We start from the raw sequence: 18770 nt of genomic DNA, 5'->3' as shown, positions 1-18770 counted from the left end.
GACCTGGGAAGTGAACCTCAGGTCTCCTTACTGCGAGGAAGCAGTGCTACCACTGCGCCACCGTGCCGCCCGATATGGCAACTTTCATTATCTAAATATTATATAATGCCTTTACTGTCTATCTTATATAGTGACTTTCATTGTCTGTTATATAATGCCTTTCCCATCTTATGTAGTAACTTTCATGATTTATCTATCTATCGATCTATCATACAGTGCCTCTTCCATCTATCTTTAGACATCTGACTCTTTTGAATTTCATTATCTATTATATAGTGCCTTTACTATCTATCTTATATAGTGACTTTCATTGTCTGTTATATAGTGCCCTTGCTATCTTTAATAGTGACTTTTACTATCTATTTATCTGTATACAGTGCCTTTTCCATCTATGTAACTTATATAGAACCTTTCCTAGCTATCTTACATAGTGGCTTTAATTGAGTCTCTATTATATAGTGCCTTTCCTATCCTAGTGGCTTTTACTATCTATTGTGGAAAGCATACCCCCAGACACAGACAGACAGACACCAGAATGTCCAAACACACTTCTTTTATTTTCTTTCAGCACCACAATGCCTTCCTTCACCAACTCTTTCTTCTTCTTTCTCTTTTTCTCTTCTTCTTCTCTTCTCACCTTCGACCTCCTCTCTCTTCTTCTTCTTCTCTTTCACCTTCGACCTCCTCTCGCCCTCCTCACAAGCTTCGTCTTCTTCCTCCCAATTCTGGCTCTCTTAGTGAAGGGAGGCGGCCCCTTTTATTATGACCCGGATGAGCCCCAGGTGCTCCCCCTGACATCCCTTCCTGGTATGGCGGAAGTGTCAGGAAAGCACCTGGAAGCACACCGGGTGCCCTTGGGATTACTTCCAGCAGCACTTCCTGGTGTGGCGGAAGTGCTGCCATCCAGGACTCCCTAACTGTCCGGGTGCCCCCTGGCGGTGGCCACGTCTTCTCACAGTGGTGAGTGTCCTGGCTCCATTCCTGTGGCCCCCAATTAGGCCCGGGCGGCTGCCCTCTCGTGGCCGAGGAGAAGTATTGTCCAACTTGGAGACTGTCCAGGCGTCCCGGCCAGGCAGTGTCCCCGCTCATCCGTGACACTATTTATTTAACTGTCTTACAGTGCCTTTACTATTTGCCTATCTTATACAGTGATTTTCATTATCTAATATATAGTGCCCTTCCTATCTATCTTAAACAATGACACATTGGTTATCTAATACAGACTGTCTGTCTTTCTTATCTATGCATTATATAGTGCCTTTTCTATCTATCTATCTATCTATCTATCTATCTATCTATCTATCTATCTATCTATCTATCTATCTATCTATCTATCTATCTATCTATCTATCTATCTATCTATCTATCTATCTATCTATCCTATAGTGCCGCTCCCTCTACCTGTCTACCTGTTAGACAGAGCGTTTCACTCTATGTGCCTAGCTATCTAGAGAGAGTCCATCATATAATACCATTCATACTTATCTGTTGCTCTAATATGAAGTTACGCTTCAATCTTCAACAGTTTTTATTTTTCAATTATAAAAAAAGAATGAAAGTACAAAATATAATAAATTGTTAAAAATACAAATTGCTATACAAAAGCATGAAACTTTACAATGCGTTAAAAACACTTTTTTTTTTTTTTTTTACCAAAATGAAACATTCTGCTGGTGGCCCCAGTGTCCAGGATGAAGGGCCCTCGGTCAGACATGACTCGTGATGAGATACACATTCATGGAATGCACAGTGGGGCACGAGGAGTGACACAGGTGTGTAAGAAAGGAGCGGGACAGCGAGCGAGGGAGGGAGCGCTAAACACACTCTGCCAAAGCAGCTGCTGCATCCACGGGCACTGCTAGGATACGAGATGCCGGACAGTTAATTAACACTTTTGGCTTTTCAGAGCATGGAGGTGCTGACAGCCTGTCATGCTAATTGTTTTATGGCAGCGATCCACTCCTGTCTGTCTCCCTTCGAAGTGGCTTGAATGAAGTAATGAACATCGTTTTGAGTTATTATCTTGAACAGATTGCCTTGAACGTTACCCTTGACGCCTGAAAAATAGAACGAACAAAGAAAGTCAGGAAATGTTGATCTTTTTGTCCCTTCTTCAGTCGATGCTTCCTGTGTTTATTTCTTTCTGTGTGTTCCTATAGGCCAAATGAACTGTCATTTATAAATCACTTTACTATAGAATTTATGAAAGGTGCTGTATAAAACAAACATAACATTTGCAAGTACAGTTCAGGATTGCTTGGGCCAGACCCTTAACCCAGTAGCACTGGCTTCATGTAAGGAACCCTCCCTGAATGGGATGCCACTTAGTCTGAGGGTCCGCACACTTAACACACCTCACCATTTCTCTTAACCTACACCCACATGGGCAGAAAACGCAAACTCCACAGACAACAATCAGATGTAGTATTCAAGAATAAATGTCAGATCCAACATTAGAGACAGCATCTGAACACATAAAATTATCAGTAAATAATGAACTGCTTTGAAACAATTGAGTAAAATAAAGATGGTGAAAGACTGAATAGATTTGTGTGTTCTCCTTAACAGCTGTCCACTGTAACAAAGCTCACGTCACATAGTTGAGGCCAGTGGAATATATGGATCAGCCTGCCACAGCGGAAGGCTCTGTGCAAGGAGAGTGGTGTGTAGTGCCTTTAAAGTGTATGTCCACTCCCCATTCACAAGTTATTATCGGCACCGACTCAGCATAAAACTTTACCTGTGGGCACTCCGTTGTCCTCCAAAGCCGAAACCAGACAGCCTCTGATTGGGAATCCTCCAGCAGGCCGGTTTTCCTCCTAAATAAGACCATCTTTAATAATCAACCACTCATCCCAGGTCACAAACAAATAGTATTTTAGAAAAAAACAGGGCACATTTCTTCAAGAAATTCTATCTTTTAAAACTGTGTGGAAACTTGAATACTCGTGTTAATTCAACCCATCTAACACTCAGTTTACAGTTAAATCTCATTCTTAAAGCTATAAATCCCCAAAATGTATGACATACCACCTAGATAAGCATGACTTGTCTACTTGGCATGGAAGTAGTTGAAAGTATTTGATTAACCATTTAATATTATATTATTAATATTATGCTTTTTGCAGATGATGTTGTCCTGTTTGCTTCATCAGGCCGTGATCTTCAGCTCTCTCTGGATCGGTTCGCAACTGAGTGTGAAGCAGCTGGGATGGGAATCAGCACCTCCAAATCTGAGACCATGGTCCTCAGCCGGAAAAGGGTGGAATGCCCTCTCAGGGTTGGGAGCGAGATCCTGCCTCAAGTGGAGGAGTTCAAGTATCTTGGGGTCTTGTTCACGAGTGAGGGAAGAATGGAGCGTGAGATCGACAGGCGGATCGGTGCGGCGTCTGCAGTGATGAGGGCTCTGCTTCGGTCTGTCGTGGTGAAAAAGGAGCTGAGCCGCAAGGCAAAGCTTTCAATTTACCGGTCAATCTATGTTCCTACCCTCACCTATGTTCATGAGCTATGGGTAGTGACCGAAAGAACGAGATCATGAATACAAGTGGCTGAAATGAGTTTCCTCCGCAGGGTGTCTGGGCTCTCCCTTAAAGATAGGGTGAGAAGCTCAGTCATCCGGGAGGGGCTCAGAGTAGAGCCGCTGCTCCTCCGCATCGAGATGAGTCGTGAAGAGGTGGCTCGGGCATCTGATCAGGATGCCTCCTGGACGCCTCCCTGGTGAGGTGTTCCGGGCACGTCCAACCGGGAGGAGGCCCCGAGGAAGACCCAGGACACGCTGGAGGGACTATGTCTCCCGGCTGGCCTGGGAACGCCTTGGGATTCTCCCAGACGAGCTAGAAGAAGTGGCCGGGGAGAGGGAAGTCTGGGCATCTCTGCTCAAGCTGCTGCCCCCGCGACCCGACCTCGGATAAGCGGAAGAGGATGGATGGATGGATGGATGGATTTAATATTATGTTGGAATACCGGAACAAGAAATTATTTAAAAATACCCTTTTCTTTATTATTATAATTACTTAAGTTTAAATGTGTAATCAAGCCAATAACCTCCCACCAGTAACAGGGGCTACTAAGGAAGTACTTTGTGAGTTTGAAATTATAGAGAGAGAAGTAAAAATGTTAGATCTGTAAACAAAATGAGAATTCTTAAACAGTCATAGTGGACTCATCACTATCTACAGTACATCCAGAGAGTGTGAAGAAGTGATTAATAAGGCTAGTAAGATGTTAGGTTATATATCACGATGTGTGGAGTACAATTCAAGGGAGGTTATGCTCAAGTTATATCATGCACCAGTGAGGCATCACCTGAAGTACCGTGTTCAGTTTTGGTCTCATATTACAAAAAAAAAGACATACCAAAGCTAAAGAAAGTGCAAAAGAAAGGCTGATTACAGGACATAATAGGTATGAGCTATGAGGACAGATTGAAGGAACTGAACCTTTTCAGCTCAGCAAATGAAGATTAAGACATGAATGAAGTGTTTAAAATTAAGGGAAGATGTACAATAGATCCTATCTGCTACTTTAAAATAAATTCTGTAAGAAGAACACAAGGGTATGGTTTGAAACTTGTTAAGGGTAAATATTAGAAAGTTTTTCTTCACACAAAGAACCACAGGCACGTGGAATAAATTGCCAATTGGTGGGATAGACAGCCTGACTTTTGGGAACTTCACATCTCAACTTGATGTTATTTTGAACAACTGATGTGAGTAGGATAAATGAGCGTGTTGGGCTCAGTGGCCTGTTCTCATTACAATTTTTCTAATGTTCTAACAATAATAAAATAACAAAAGAGAGCAACACATTGCATCCATTGGTCAAATACTGTACACCTGTTCCCCTCTTCACTCAATCCTTTTTTATTACATAAAAGAAGGCCGATAGTGTTTAAACTGTGTTCTGAGGTTTTTCAGGAAATAAAGACAGGAGTTTCGAGGTAAGGCAGTTCTAATCGCTAATCATGATGCTAGATAGTGCTGAAGTGTTACATGTTCCTTAGCATACGAAAGTAAGAATTTCACTGTACTCTGTACATTTGACAATGGTGACCCTACAAGCTGATATTCAAGAAAAGCCTTCTGATCAAAGAGAAGATATACGTGTACAGAATGACCTTAAATAAATCTGATTCTGTTCAACTATTCAGTTAATATCGTTAAAACTTTAGAAAGTAAGAACTTCATTGTGATCTGTGTACATGACAGTAAACCTAAACTTGAATTTAAGTTTAAAATTTGAAACATCTTAGCTGTTGGTTTTTTTACACTGAATAGCACGATGCAATATGAGGATTTATTGCATTGAGTATTTTACATGATCAAAAGTCCAAGAAAAGCCCCATTGACCTTACCTTAGAAGGATCATAGTAGTGTAGGTAGTCTGGCTCTGCTCTCAGGACAAACAGGCGTACCTTCCAGTTTTTCCTTTTGTGTCCCTAGAACAGCATTTATTTTTTACATTAGAAACAGAAGACATGCCCTATTTTTTATGAAAAAACTTTTCATGACACATACAAAATTAGATGCTGTGTGTGCAAGGCTGCTGTGACTCCTCTCTTTAAAATGTGTTACCAGCTAGACCAGCTCGCATTGGTCACTGCACAATCCTAAGAACCATTTCAGTAGCACTATCCATCCATCCATTATCCAACCCGCTATATCCAAACTACAGGGTCACGGGGGTCTGCTGGAGCCAATCCCAGCCAACACAGGGCGCAAGCCAGGAAACAAACCTCGGGCAGGGTGCCAGCCCACCGCAGAACACACACACACACACACACCAAGCACACACTAGGGACAATTTAGAATCGCCAATGCACCTAACCTGCATGTCTTTGGACTGTGGGAGAAAACCGGAGCACCAGGAGGAAACCCACGTAGACACGGGGAGAACATGCAAACTCCACGCAGGGAGGACCTGGGAAGCGGATCCGGATCTCCTAACTGCGAAGCAGCAGCACTACCCACTGCGCCACCTTGCCGCCCCTCAGTAGCACTACAACAGGCTTACTGCAGCAATGGTCTTGGTCATTAACACTGTATCCTGTGAGCCTAACGAGACAAAAATACGGGGGTCTGTCTTTTTACACTATGTAGTCATTCATTACATGGTGCATTCTATACAAAATCTTCCCAGGATGCAAAGCACCTGGTGGATAGATGGACGCTTTTGGAGATGCGTTGATCCACATACCTGTTTCAGCAAATAGCCCTGCTTCACAACTTTCCCACTGAGCTCCACTGCTGAAAGAGCAATTTCATTTTTGACGCTGCCTCTTCTTTTGTACATTTCTGACTGTGGAGACAAACACATGGAAAGAAATCTTCAGAAGAAGCAGGATTAAAAGTAGTGAAGCCAAAGAAAACATGAAAAAGGAAGAAAAACTGAGAGAGCAATGGCTGACTAACAAGAAACAGTAGGCAAATGGGAGGAAAATGAAATGAAAGAAATACGATAGGAGCGTAAGAGCCAATCTTATAAAGTTAAACTCATACTAGTGTTTGCTTAAGTAGAATAGAATACAATTCTCTTTGGTAGCTATAGATTATGGTATAGCCTTTCACTCCCTGTAAGTTAACATGAGATAGAACCTTCTTAGCTATATCTGTAATACAGTGTGTTCATTAAGTCAGTGTGTATTTTGGAATCGGCTCATAACTAGCATGGACAGAAAGATCCATATACAATGTGTAAATGGGATAGGCATACAGTTTCCTTAATGTTTAGAAATGGTTCGACTGTAAGAGCAAACTTAAAGAATGAAACAATATATAAGCTATAAACAGCACTCTTCCTAAACAAGAGCTTTTCTTTTCTTAGTTATATCGTTTTTTTCTCTATTTATGTGTAAACTGTTTTACCTTGAATTTTTACTAAAGCTTTTAAAAACAAAGATATTTTGCAATATTTTGCCTGGGGTGGCACGGTGGCGCAGTGGTAGGGCTGCTGCTTTGCAGTAAGGAGACCTGGGTTCGCTTCCCAGGTCCTCCCTGTGTGGAGTTTGCATGTTCTCCCCGTGTCTGTGTGGGTTTCCTCCCACAGACATGCAGGTTGGGTGGACTGGTGATTCTAAATTGTCCCTAGTGTGTGTCCTGTGGTGGGCTGGCGCCCTGCCCAGGATTTGTTCACTGCTTTGCGCCCTGTGTTGGCTGGGATTGGCACCAGCACACCCTGTGACCCTGTAGTTAGGATATAGCGGGTTGGATAATGGATGGATATTTTGCCTATTGAATCATTTCAACACGTCAAGCTATTGCCAGAATCCCATGAAGCAAACTAAAGCTGCAGAGCTTTGATCATTTTAGGTAAATGCAGCTACAAGGAATATTTTTTTTTGCATAATAAACTGATGGGCTAAAACATCTGTTCTTCTCAAAACTCTTCAGATCTTATTTTATGACAGTGGGTGGACATGGTTAACTGTCAAACACAGGTGCCAACATACAAAGGTATAAAGGGCCGTCGAGTCATCCAGGAACTGCTCGGCCAGGTCCCCATTCCGAATGGCCTCTGAGCTCTTCACTCCAAGTGGCTTCACCAAGCTCTCGTCCAGCAGTGTGGAGGCCAAGGTCACAGCCTCAAAACGTGTCAGGACTAAGTTCTTGGATACCAGCCAGTCGATCAAAGCTGAACCTGTAGAAAAGAGAAACCGAGAGCCTCTTCCATATAATGTATTCAGAGTGATGCATTTCTTCACTTGGACACAGATCATTAACAAAGATGTTTTTAATTTTAGGTAAGCCTTTGTACATTTTTTGCACAGGTTATGTTATTGATTTCATATCATTTGATCTAAAATGTCTCTTCAAATGTGAAAATGACCTGGCTAAGTAAAGCCTAAATAAAATGTGACTACATCAGAGCACAACTATAATCAGTGAGGTGACTAAACACTTTATACTGCACATTCTGACAAAAGATAGTGGCACCCATACGCTGCAGTCCAAATAGCATTAACATTGGTGTACAAGGTCCTGGGTAACTAAAAATTCAAAAAGAAAAATAGAAAAGGATTTATGGTTCACAAAGGGGCTGCAAATGGGGATTGTTAAGTTCAAGTAAAAGCCCCATGATTGCTGAAGCAAGTGACTAAATGATAGAGCTGGAGTCATACAGATGCTGACAGATCTTCCAAGTGAACAGCCAGCTAAGTACTGTACTGATGCTCTACCAGAGAGGCAGCAGTCCTCAGTGGGTGATGAGCAGAGCATTGCGCCAATAAGGAAATAAGGCTGTTAATGGTGTAAGAGGGATCAGGAGATGAAACAGTCAAAAAGTCAAAGGCATACAAGTCATTGAAACCAAAGCATTAAGACAAATCCAAAGTCACTAACAAAAGCAAAGGGTTGAAACACAAAAATTCACTCGTTGCCAATCTCTTTTAGGTTTTATCCTCAATCTTGGATAACCCTGCATAGCAACAAAATGGAAAGAGTAAATAAACACATCATAAAATGGTTATGTCCATACCACATAATAAAGGTATTGCGGTAAGACATGAAATAATTTTAATTTCAAGAAAAAGCATTTTTGAGGTTAGAATAAATGGGTTATCCAAAATGCACAACCCTAAACACAATCAAGAGTTATTTAAAAAGTTCCAGAAAACAGAATGTGATTCTAACAGTGAGTAAGAACACCTGACATGCTAAAGCTCTCAAGATCTGCTTAACTGGTTTCATATCATCCTACTGGGTGGTCAAACACCCTCTGACAAGGGACAGAGATTACTGATTAGTCTTGATGATGGTGTCCTCCACCTTAACGTATGTTGTTAATGAATCTTGTCCATATGGAATAGCTCCCCGTGTCACATTGATGAGTGATTATGGTGGTTATCAGCTCAATGGAGAAGCAATGTCAACTGTTGAAGGTCAGCCAAAGCTTTGTATGACAGACAACAGTCGACACATGACTCATGACTGCAGGCAGCCAATGACAGACATCGTAAAGGACAGTGAGTTTAGTACCATCTGTAATCAGTCAGCAATATTTTGTTTTGTGTTTTTACATTTTAGTAATCAGTTACTGCTTTTTTGTGCTCATCATGGTATTCCCTTGGCCATTCTGCATATGGTTCTTACTTCCACTGTTGGTCATCATGTATTTTGTCATTTCATCCCACCATTAGAAGATGTTGATGCACAGCTTCTGCCATTTGAGAACTGGATTTGCTATGCAATGCAAACAATGACATGCTTTGCCAGGTAGAGATACTTCAGACAAGTGATTTTCAGGATCTTTAGCCTGCCTTTTTTGAATGTGATTCCTAATGTGATGTTTTGCACTTGACAATCGATATTTTGACTTCCTCCCCATTTAGAACCTGACTTCTCCTCTGTCTTCTACCATTAGTATTTTTCATCACCTGATCACTTTAACACACTTTTGCCCTCAGGCACACTTTCTAGGATTGTAACCGTTATCTGATGAACCATACTGGAAAGGGTAGAAATGGGGGCTTTGACAGTCTGTTACATGGTATCTGCAGGTGCTGTTTTGTTTCTCCCAGATAATTTCCAATAAGTATGACAGCCAATGCCACTATTGCACTGTATGTCATTACTTGATTCTTATGTTTCACTTTCATGATGATAATGTCATGTTTGCTGCTTTATTTAATTTATCTTTCATGGACATCACCATTTTGGGGATTCTGGTTGCGAAGATCTGGCATGTCAGTTAGCTTGTGGCGCACACACTACACTACACAACTTACAGCAGCCATAAATAGAAAAGGGTCTGTCACACATTTAATGACTTCTACCCCTTGGTTCAGATTAAAGGGAAGTCTCCATAAATGACTTGAGGAAAGAATAAAGTTCAGGAATCTGTTTTTGACTTTGCTTCACTTTTGACTTTAGTGCTGATCACCAATCTCAGTTTCTTGTATAATGAACCCTGCTCTGCCCAACAATATCCAGGGAAAGCTGCTAAGAGCAAAACACTCTTCTGAGCAACCACCTCTGATGAATTTTTATGGAACGTTTTTGATGGTCATGAGAGCCAACATGCACTGCAACACATCAGGCTAACCACACAGCCCCACAAAGGCTCCTGGTGTGAATAGCAAGTGTGCTCTTGTAGTTTTTTTTGACATGCTACAGAAACAGCTGAAGTGTCCTGAGCCACCATCTGCTTTTTATGGTGGTGCACTGCCCTCTCGTGGTAGCTATGATTATAACAGGTATACAAAGCACATGCAGACATGCTCTGAAACCGGCTATACAAACTGGACCAGTGCTTTTGGGACAGTTACTTTCATTTCACAAGGGAGCAGTAGATATGGCATTGTCATGTTATTCATACATTCACTTTTCTGGCAAAAAATTACAGAAGGTCTTAGAAGAATGACAGCTTAACATATATTTATCAAAAAGCAACAACAGAATTAATTAAATTAACAAACATCTTACTACATCTATCTCCAAAAGACATAAGACAGAAATTAGTCTGAAAAATGTCTGCTTTATATAGCACCTTTCATAGAAAACATTTAACAAAACAACTGTAAAAACCATTATGATGCAACGGGTCATATCATGGTGGCATTCTTGGGCAAAGAACTTAGTGTCTAGTTAGCCGTAACACCTTTCAGAGGACGGTAACTGAAACATCCCGAGAATAGCAGGCCCAGGATTTGAACCCAGATCTCAGTGCTAATGACTGTGATACTATGCCTTGGGAAATGACAAAACTTTCTTGAAAATAATCCCTTTGACATTACAGCAGACACAAAACTTTTTAGAAAAATGAGAACTGCAGAGGTCTCTATGAGTGGCAACTCTGCTTGCTTATTTTGTTGTTCAGTTCACTGACATCACATCTGTAAAGTTAGGCTCTGACTCCACAGACTCTACACAACCCTGCAGTTAATTTAAGAGGCCTTATTAAATGGATGATTATTATATTTTCAATATATATTACCAAAGCCTACGAAAAAACACATAAATCCGGCCCACCTTAAATCCCTTTGCACCTCTCCGTCAGCGTCTTTTGTCTTGTAAATGTGTCGATCGAGACAAGCAGCAAGCAGCCTACTATCACATCCCCCACCGCCGCAAAACGGGCACAAAGTTCTCCCAGTTCCAACCTTGATTATCTGGGAGTGAAGTGCTAGAGTTTTAGAGCGGAAATAATAGATTGTTATTTAGAACACATGCATTTCATGTGTGTTCCGTTTCTACAATAATCTGTGTAAACACATTGTTAAAACAAAAATGTTTTTCACATTTTAGTAACAAATGACAAAATGTAGGCATAAACTATTACTATTGTGAAAGTGTTTATTTGATCTTTGGACTTCAGGCTTCACACATTATATAGTTTATGCCTACATTATCTCATTTATTACTAAAATATGAAAAATGTTTCTGTTTTAATGATGTGTTTACACAGATTATTGTAGAAACGGAACATGAAATTCATTTGTTCCAAATAATGATCTATTATTTCCATACACATCTCTGACTCCCAGATAATCAAGGCTGGAACTGGGAGAACTTTGTGCCTGTTCTGCGGCGGTGGGGGATGTGATAGTAGGCTGCTTGCTGCTTGTCTTGATCGACACATTTACAAGACAAAAGACGCTGATGGAGAGGTGCAAAGGGATTTAAGGTGGGCCGGATTTATGAGTTTTTTCGTAGCTTTTGGTAATTCTAGTGTTAAGGCTTCTGTTGTTAGCAATATAAACTAAGGCAATATAATCCAGCAATTCATTTTCAAATTAAAGGATCCAAAGTCCAGCTTGGCAGCATCAGGAGAAAGGAGGAAACCAATCCTGAATGGAAGGCCAGTAATGTAACGTAAATATCAATACCTAAGGGTATGGCTGGATTTAAAGAAATCGGAAACAGACAAGGAGATACAGACAGCACACATTTAAAGTTGCTGTTTCAGTTACGTTTGGGACATCAGTTTTCTCAGTGTAAATATATTTGTAGCGCTGAGGGCCTTTTAGTTTGGAAAGTACAATGCCACCTAACGTGATAACATGGATGCACAATCTTGAGGTAATGTAGGACTGAAAATATCATTACTGTAGGGTTGACTGCAGGTCCTGTGGAACCTTATGCAATTAATTAGGTCTGCCCATGCAACAACTGTAAAAAAAAACTGTGTTTCTATGTTATAAGAGGCATGTAAAGTGCCTTGGAAGGCTGACCTTCAAGAAAGGTGCCATATTAAAACAATTTCTGCTTACCTGTGAAGCACTTCTTGAAAGAATTGCCTTGTTCGGAATGATTGACAAGCCTGATGCCGGTCCGGATATCCCTCATGGAGTCAATGACCTGGCTGTGGAAAATAAAGTACTTTGTGTCAGTAGATGACAGCAAGGCATCAAAGACAGGAAAGAAAAGTTGACGCCATTGACCTCACCTTCAATATACTGAATAAGATATATAGATAATTTTCTATATAATATATGGATACCCACATAGGAAATGCACTATATAACAGAAACAAATGTGTATCATTTATATTCATGTGCTATACAGCGAATTTCACTTCTATCTATGTATTTTTCTACATATTATAGAGTGCCCTTCCTATCGGTCTATCCATCTATAATATTGTGCCTTGTTAATCAAACAGAACGCATCTAGCAGCAAATACCCTGGCACCTTCAGTCCAGTCCATTTATTATCTTTTAACGGTGTTATACAGACCTCTAGTGGTAACTGTGAATATAACAGGCATGCAAAATAAACTGATTGCATATGCGGAATGTTTACCACCGAGAGCTCCTTCCGTTTCACAGAGTAATAGCAGTAGCAGCAGTAGTGATATTATCCATCTGTCTAATATAAATTGTCTTTTACACACATCTATTTAATGTAATTTCTTTCACCACTATCTGTTAATCTACTATATAGTGCCTTTAACACAAATACTTGAAGAGATGAGAAGGGCAAAGAACATGATGGCTTGATATTTTCATGTGTGATACTGATATGTTCAAAAAACTTGACTTTAGAAAAAACAAAACGGACATCCAGCTACTCATCATTGGCGGGGCCTGTGTGGAGAGGGTCCCGGTGTTCAGGTTTCTGGGCATTGAGCTGGAGGATGACTTGACTTGCAGCGGCAACACCAAGGAGCTTCTGAAGAAGGCGCAGCAGAGACTGTACTTTCTGAGAATCCTCAGAAAGAACCATCTCCCCAAAAATATACTCCTTGCTTTTTATCACTCTTCCATCGAGAGTCTGCTTACATACTGACTGTGTATGTGGTACGGTAGCTGCACTTACGTACTCAGAAAGGAAAGCGCTTCACAGGGTTGTCAGAACAGTGGAGAGAACAATTGGTTGTACCCTCCCCACTCTGGAACAAATCTACACCTCCCGATGCCGCAAAAAAGCAATAGACATTTCACAGGATTCATCACATCCCGGTCATTGCCTCTTCCAGCTTTTGCCACTGGGCAAGTGATACACAGCAATGAAAACCAGGAGAAACCACCTTAAAAACAGCTTTTATCCAAAAGCAATCATGCCCCTGAACTCAGAATAAATCTGCTCCATATCATTCTCCCAATGTGCAATATAGACTTAAGTCAACCAGTACAATTTGTACATTTAATCAGTGCAATTTGTATATATAACAAGTGCAATTTGTATATTTTGTAAAGTACTTTTATTACTATTCAGTTTGTTATTATTTTCTCTCTTCTTGTCTTTTTAACTCTTGTGCCTCACACTGAGTCGACTGCACCTTCAATTTTGTTGTTCCTTTGTAAAAGTGACAATGACAATAAAGATCTATCTATCTATCTATCTATCTATCTATCTATCTATCTATCTATCTATCTATCTATCTATCTATCTATCTATCTATCTATCTATCTATCTATCTATCTATCTATCTATCTATCTATCTATCTATCTATCTATCTATCTATCTATCTAAACAACTGAAGAAAGCTGTCAGGGACCAGAATACGTGGAGACAACATGTCCATCAAGTATACAAGAGTCTGCCCCTACTAAGTAGGTCAATAAATACATGAAAAACATTATTTTAAAGAGATACATGTAAAAAAGATTAAAATGATATAGTGCATTTCATAAATATCTCTTTAACATTGTTTCACAACTATCAATGATATAGTGCCTTTCACAGGAATCTGTTTAGTATAATTATCAGTAAAATGTACTAGATAAATGTGTGAATGGCACTACACAATATATATCATTTAAAGGTACTGTATGAAATAGATACATGTGAAAGGTACTATATGATAGATAGATAGATAGATAGATAGATAGATAGATAGATAGATAGATAGATAGATAGATAGATAGATAGATAGATAGATAGATAAGGTGCTGTAAAACAGATATATATGTAGATAGCTAGATAGACAGAATGTGTAAGACTCACAATTATACATACAACATATGATGTCTTTAAAGAAATGCATTTACATAAACTTCATCTTCCTCATCTATAAATGGAGATTGAGCCTACCCCCGGAGCCCAGGGTACAACGAAGGTATGCACCCTAGAAGGGATATCAACTGATTACAGGACACATTTGTGCACACACTACGACTTGCTCTTACTTGGCCAGTCAACCCAACATGCAGTTCTGTGGCATACGAGCTGAAACCAAACTGGGTGGCCACATGAAAATGTCCACACTAACAGCAACACGGAAACCAATGCCTGTCTCTGCAGCTGTCAGACTGCTACATTATCTTGGGGGCAGCATTTCCACACAATACCCTCAATGAACATTTAATTCAAAGTGACTATTTCGGTGTGTGATCAGTTTGGATTTGGGAAGTAAACTTTAACATGAGCTAAGCCTATTCATAAAAAGAAAGAAATTAATTTACTAAGGAAACATTTTAGTTGTTTTTGAGATAAAGGTCAGTGGAGGGTACACTGGACAGCTGCAATCTTCTTTCTTAACAAATGTTTTAGTATTTCACTGAAAAAATTAAAACAATGAGAAGAATCTCCTAAGTGTATTCACTTACAGCTGCCCCTGTCATTATAATAAATTAATTTCAGTAATTAAATATCCTATGCATTTATTGCCATATTAATGTTATATAGCAACTTTCAATGACCCATTGCACTTCATACAGTACAGCTTGATTAACACTTACAACCTGTAAACATAAAATATTCCCCGGTATCTCTGTAAACTAAACACAGTATTTCTCTTATTTTATGGTGCTTTAAGTTCAAACATCTTCATGTTGTTCAGCACATCCAAGATATTCTTTCCCTTTATTTATAATTAAAAAACACCAGCTGACCGATTTGCTCGAAGTGACCTGAGCCCTACTAACTGCACCACCATGATGCTAAGAGACAGACCGTCCTCAAATTGCATTCACAGACTCCGTTAAAAAGGATACCTGCCTGAGGTTAACGTTGTTCAGGTCAAGGGGTGCATTGTCGGAGCCCATGTTACAAGACTCTCCAGGGCTAAGTGTGTGGATGGCGTCTATAATGTGGGAAGCCCACATGTCACGGTCCTCACGGGAGCTGGCCTCCAAAAAGTATTCAACCGAGCTAGGGGTCTGGAGTTTGATCACCATCTGCATTTGGGGTTTTGAAAGGGAGAAGAGAGAGATTGAGAAATTAGCTTTTACCATGAGCTGCTGCATCACAGTTTCAACAACAACATTTATTTCTATAGCACATTTCTCATATATACAGTAAAAGCAACACAAAGTTCTTTACAATAAAAATGGCTAAACAAAGCTACCAAAGAAAGTAAAAACTAAAGAATATTTATCTACAACAGCAGCCGAATCATAATGTCCAACTTAATAACAAAAGTTATGGTCAGATGGCCATTTTCCAGAATGTTGGAGACAGTAAAAATATGGAAGGTGCCAACAAACCACCCAGACCCCTCTGGGCATTCTACAATGTTAAAAATAATTGCCTCCTTGTAGACCCATTCCTTGACAAAGCGCCATTTCATTCTGGGAAAGGTTCTTTACATATTAAGTTGATTCTTTGACCTCTGAAAAGGTTCCTAATATGTGGACAAATCCGAAATCTGTAATGTCTGGTAACTACCTATAGCAGGACCCTAACAGAACAAAAAAAATCCTAAACTTAGCCAGTGTGATTGGTGGCAGCAAGACTCCTTTTAAAACTAGGAATCCACTGGTATTTCACAAATTTGTTACCATCTGCTTGTGGTTATTTATTGACTCTGTTACTGATCTAATTTAATAAAAGGTTCTTTCTCAAGCCAAAAATGGTTGCACTATGGCATCACTCTGAAGAACTTCTCTGGCCTCTTTATTTTTAAGACTGTACTGCCTATGAATGGTTACCATTATCTGAAGACTCTCATCTTCCCAGCATCTCAGGTGGCTTCAGGCCACTTCATTTAAATGATCCAACCTGTCTGCTGTGGATACGTTAAAATACTCACACATAAACTCTATTACTATACTGTTCACATAAAGAGATTTGCCACAAAAGGCGCTATTTATAACATAAAACATTGTATTTGATGCATACATCACATATTCCAGCTGTATACAGTTTTAGGCATTAGGGTATTTTGCCTTCCAAGAAACATTTAACTAATGCGTATAAATGGCAAAAAAGAAGTCCCTTTCATTTTTTTTTATTTAGTTAAATGATTTTCGACATGCTGGACAAAATGGGGTATTAAACACACATCAAAAGCCATGTGAACGGTAGCTCATTAAATCGTTTTTTTCTGATGCTGCTCGTGTTTCCACTTTCTAACCTCCTCACTCAGTTCAGGGTGTTGAAGAGCCAGACTTAGGCTGGCAGCGCAGGGCTTAGGGCTGGGGTCAGCCCTGGACTGGACCCCGGCCCAGTGGCGAAAGAAGAACCTACAAAGCGGGTGGCCTCGAAACAACTTGGCGGGCAAGCAAAAAGCCGTTCCGGTTGGGTGCCCAACTTAAGTTTTCAGCTACTTGGTTTGACAATTAAACTTGAGTCCCTCATTCACCAGTTTAGAGTGGGGTTACCAACTTGTGAGAACGCAGGTTGTAAAACGTGCCCGAACGAGAATCGTTTTTTGACCAAACTTCGTTAAGGGTGAACGGTTCCAGTGCCGTATCCTGAACGTGTCCACTTTGTAAACAGACCAACGAATGCCGTGTCAGACATCTCCGACCACTTACTTACCGGCCTGTTCTCGTACTCCAGACAGGGACAGGTGACTTTGCAGCCGGTCAGCGGGATCTTGCCTCTGGGACGTGCCTCTTTCTTGCCCGATTCGTACTTGTAATAAAGCAACTTGTCCGGCTGGAGGACGAACCATCGCGTCTTCCAGTTGGTAACGATGTGTCCCTGGGACGGAAAAGACGAGGAAAAATAAATTAAAGCAGGTACCACTAAATCCCGGTGGTCATCTTTTTAACAGCTTCATCTCATAACATAGCGAAGGTGGGACATTTCACACTCTTGGGAAAGCTGATGTCTACTTTCGGGCATCTAGAACGACCGTTTTAACTGCCGAAATGTAAAATGTCAGACGGTTTAGTTTTAGGAAATAGTGACAACAAAGAGTAAACTTCTTAAACTGTTCAACGTCCACACCATCAAATGGTAAAAGATCCCTCTGCGCACGCGGGACAAGCACGGACGCGTACAAAGCGATGGAATGTAAAGAGCGATTAGAGTTACTCGAAGCCACCCCCATGCACGGACTCTACTTACTTTTTAAAATACATTTTGAATCTAAAAGGAACCTAGTGCAATATGCCATTAAAAGAGCCCACTGGTCATTGTGGCCGCGAACACCATCCTACACTTTTAACCAGGAATCCTTCTTTAATGACGCCGCTGCTTTGCTCCTGAGACACATCCATCCTCCTGAAAGCTGCTTCTGCAGAGGCAGTCGCCGCCAGCGTGATTTTAAGGTGTTTTGTCACATGGACACGCCCCCTACCAATAAAATGTTTTTTATTTGCATAACAACCAGTGAGTGGCTCGCATGACGTCTACCTGCCTGCTACTCTGCCTATACATCATGTACAAGAAGAAGACGCGCGGCAAAAGGAATGTCTGTTGCGTAATCTCAGATGTTAAAATGCTTGATCCGCTAGACAGCGAACTTGCTTAATCCAGTTGAAGTCTCTGGGAGTCGCACAATATTCCCCTGCAGCATCATGCGCAAGACAGCAACCAGCCCTGGACAGGGCTTCAATCAGCAGGAGGGCCCACGGTGTAAGTTTAATGGGCCGAGTTAACACCAGACACACACATGCGTGTGAGATGTTTGAGGAAAACCACGAAAGCAGAAAAAGGAGCAAACAACATCAAGACAATGACAGTCCCTGGCAAGACTGGAGCCTTGGACTCTGGACCTATAAGCACTGTTTTATAGAGTACAGAACCTTCCACAGCTATACACAGTATGTCTATAAACTGTGTAACACCTATCTAATATGGTGTCGTTTTCCTTCTTTCTACTGCATAGCACTTAACTACTATTTAAATATAAGGTATTTCTTTCTATGATATAATAACTTTCACATCAAACATAAATCTGTACTGCCTTCCATGTATCTTAAATATTTCGTTTCTAACTTTCTACTGCATATTACTTATTTAGTTGTCTAATATAATGCCTTTCTTTTAAACAGTGCCTTTCTATCTGTTATATATTACTCTTGATATCTATCTACCATATAAGACATTTTATATGTATCCACTCAGTACCTTTAATCGATTCCTATTATAAAGTGTCTTTCACAGATATTGAATTTTGTTCATATCACTCATATTTATACTAAACAGATACACATGAA

At 40.4% G+C, this 18770-nt stretch overlaps 1 protein-coding gene across 2 annotated transcripts; it reads right to left on the bottom strand.

The window, feature by feature from the left end:
* Window positions 1-1510: 1510 nt before the first annotated feature.
* plek2 (pleckstrin 2) lies at window positions 1511-17867 on the bottom strand. Of its 2 annotated transcripts, XM_051919810.1 has the most exons (9): window positions 17769-17867; window positions 17143-17307; window positions 15375-15557; window positions 12206-12293; window positions 7448-7635; window positions 6196-6297; window positions 5354-5437; window positions 2741-2819; window positions 1511-2057 (listed from the first exon to the last, which is right to left on the bottom strand). In XM_051919810.1, the coding sequence occupies exons 1-9, from the start codon at window positions 17826-17828 to the stop codon at window positions 1930-1932; spliced, it is 1077 nt and encodes a 358-aa protein (XP_051775770.1). In that variant the 5' UTR covers window positions 17829-17867; the 3' UTR covers window positions 1511-1929. The 2 variants fall into 2 exon arrangements, with proteins under 2 accessions (XP_051775770.1, XP_051775771.1); XM_051919811.1 differs by lacking the exon at window positions 2741-2819.
* Between the last annotated feature and the right edge of the window lie 903 nt (window positions 17868-18770).

This window comes from Erpetoichthys calabaricus, chromosome 16 (assembly GCF_900747795.2).
Source record: "Erpetoichthys calabaricus chromosome 16, fErpCal1.3, whole genome shotgun sequence".
In the NCBI taxonomy this organism is placed as follows: domain Eukaryota; kingdom Metazoa; phylum Chordata; class Cladistia; order Polypteriformes; family Polypteridae; genus Erpetoichthys; species Erpetoichthys calabaricus.
This window is presented reverse-complemented; position numbering and strand designations above follow the sequence as displayed.

Bases quoted from the DNA above. Each gene is read 5' to 3' on its own strand.
- plek2 (XM_051919810.1), bottom strand. From the start codon at position 17,828: ATGGATGTGTCTCAGGAGCAAAGCAGCGGCGTCATTAAAGAAGGATTC. The intron at 15,558-17,142 runs GTAAGTAAGTGG...CCCCAAATGCAG, and splicing joins TGGAGTACGAGAACAGGCCG to ATGGTGATCAAACTCCAGAC. The intron at 5,438-6,195 runs GTATGTGGATCA...ATGCTGTTCTAG, and splicing joins AGGGCTATTTGCTGAAACAG to GGACACAAAAGGAAAAACTG.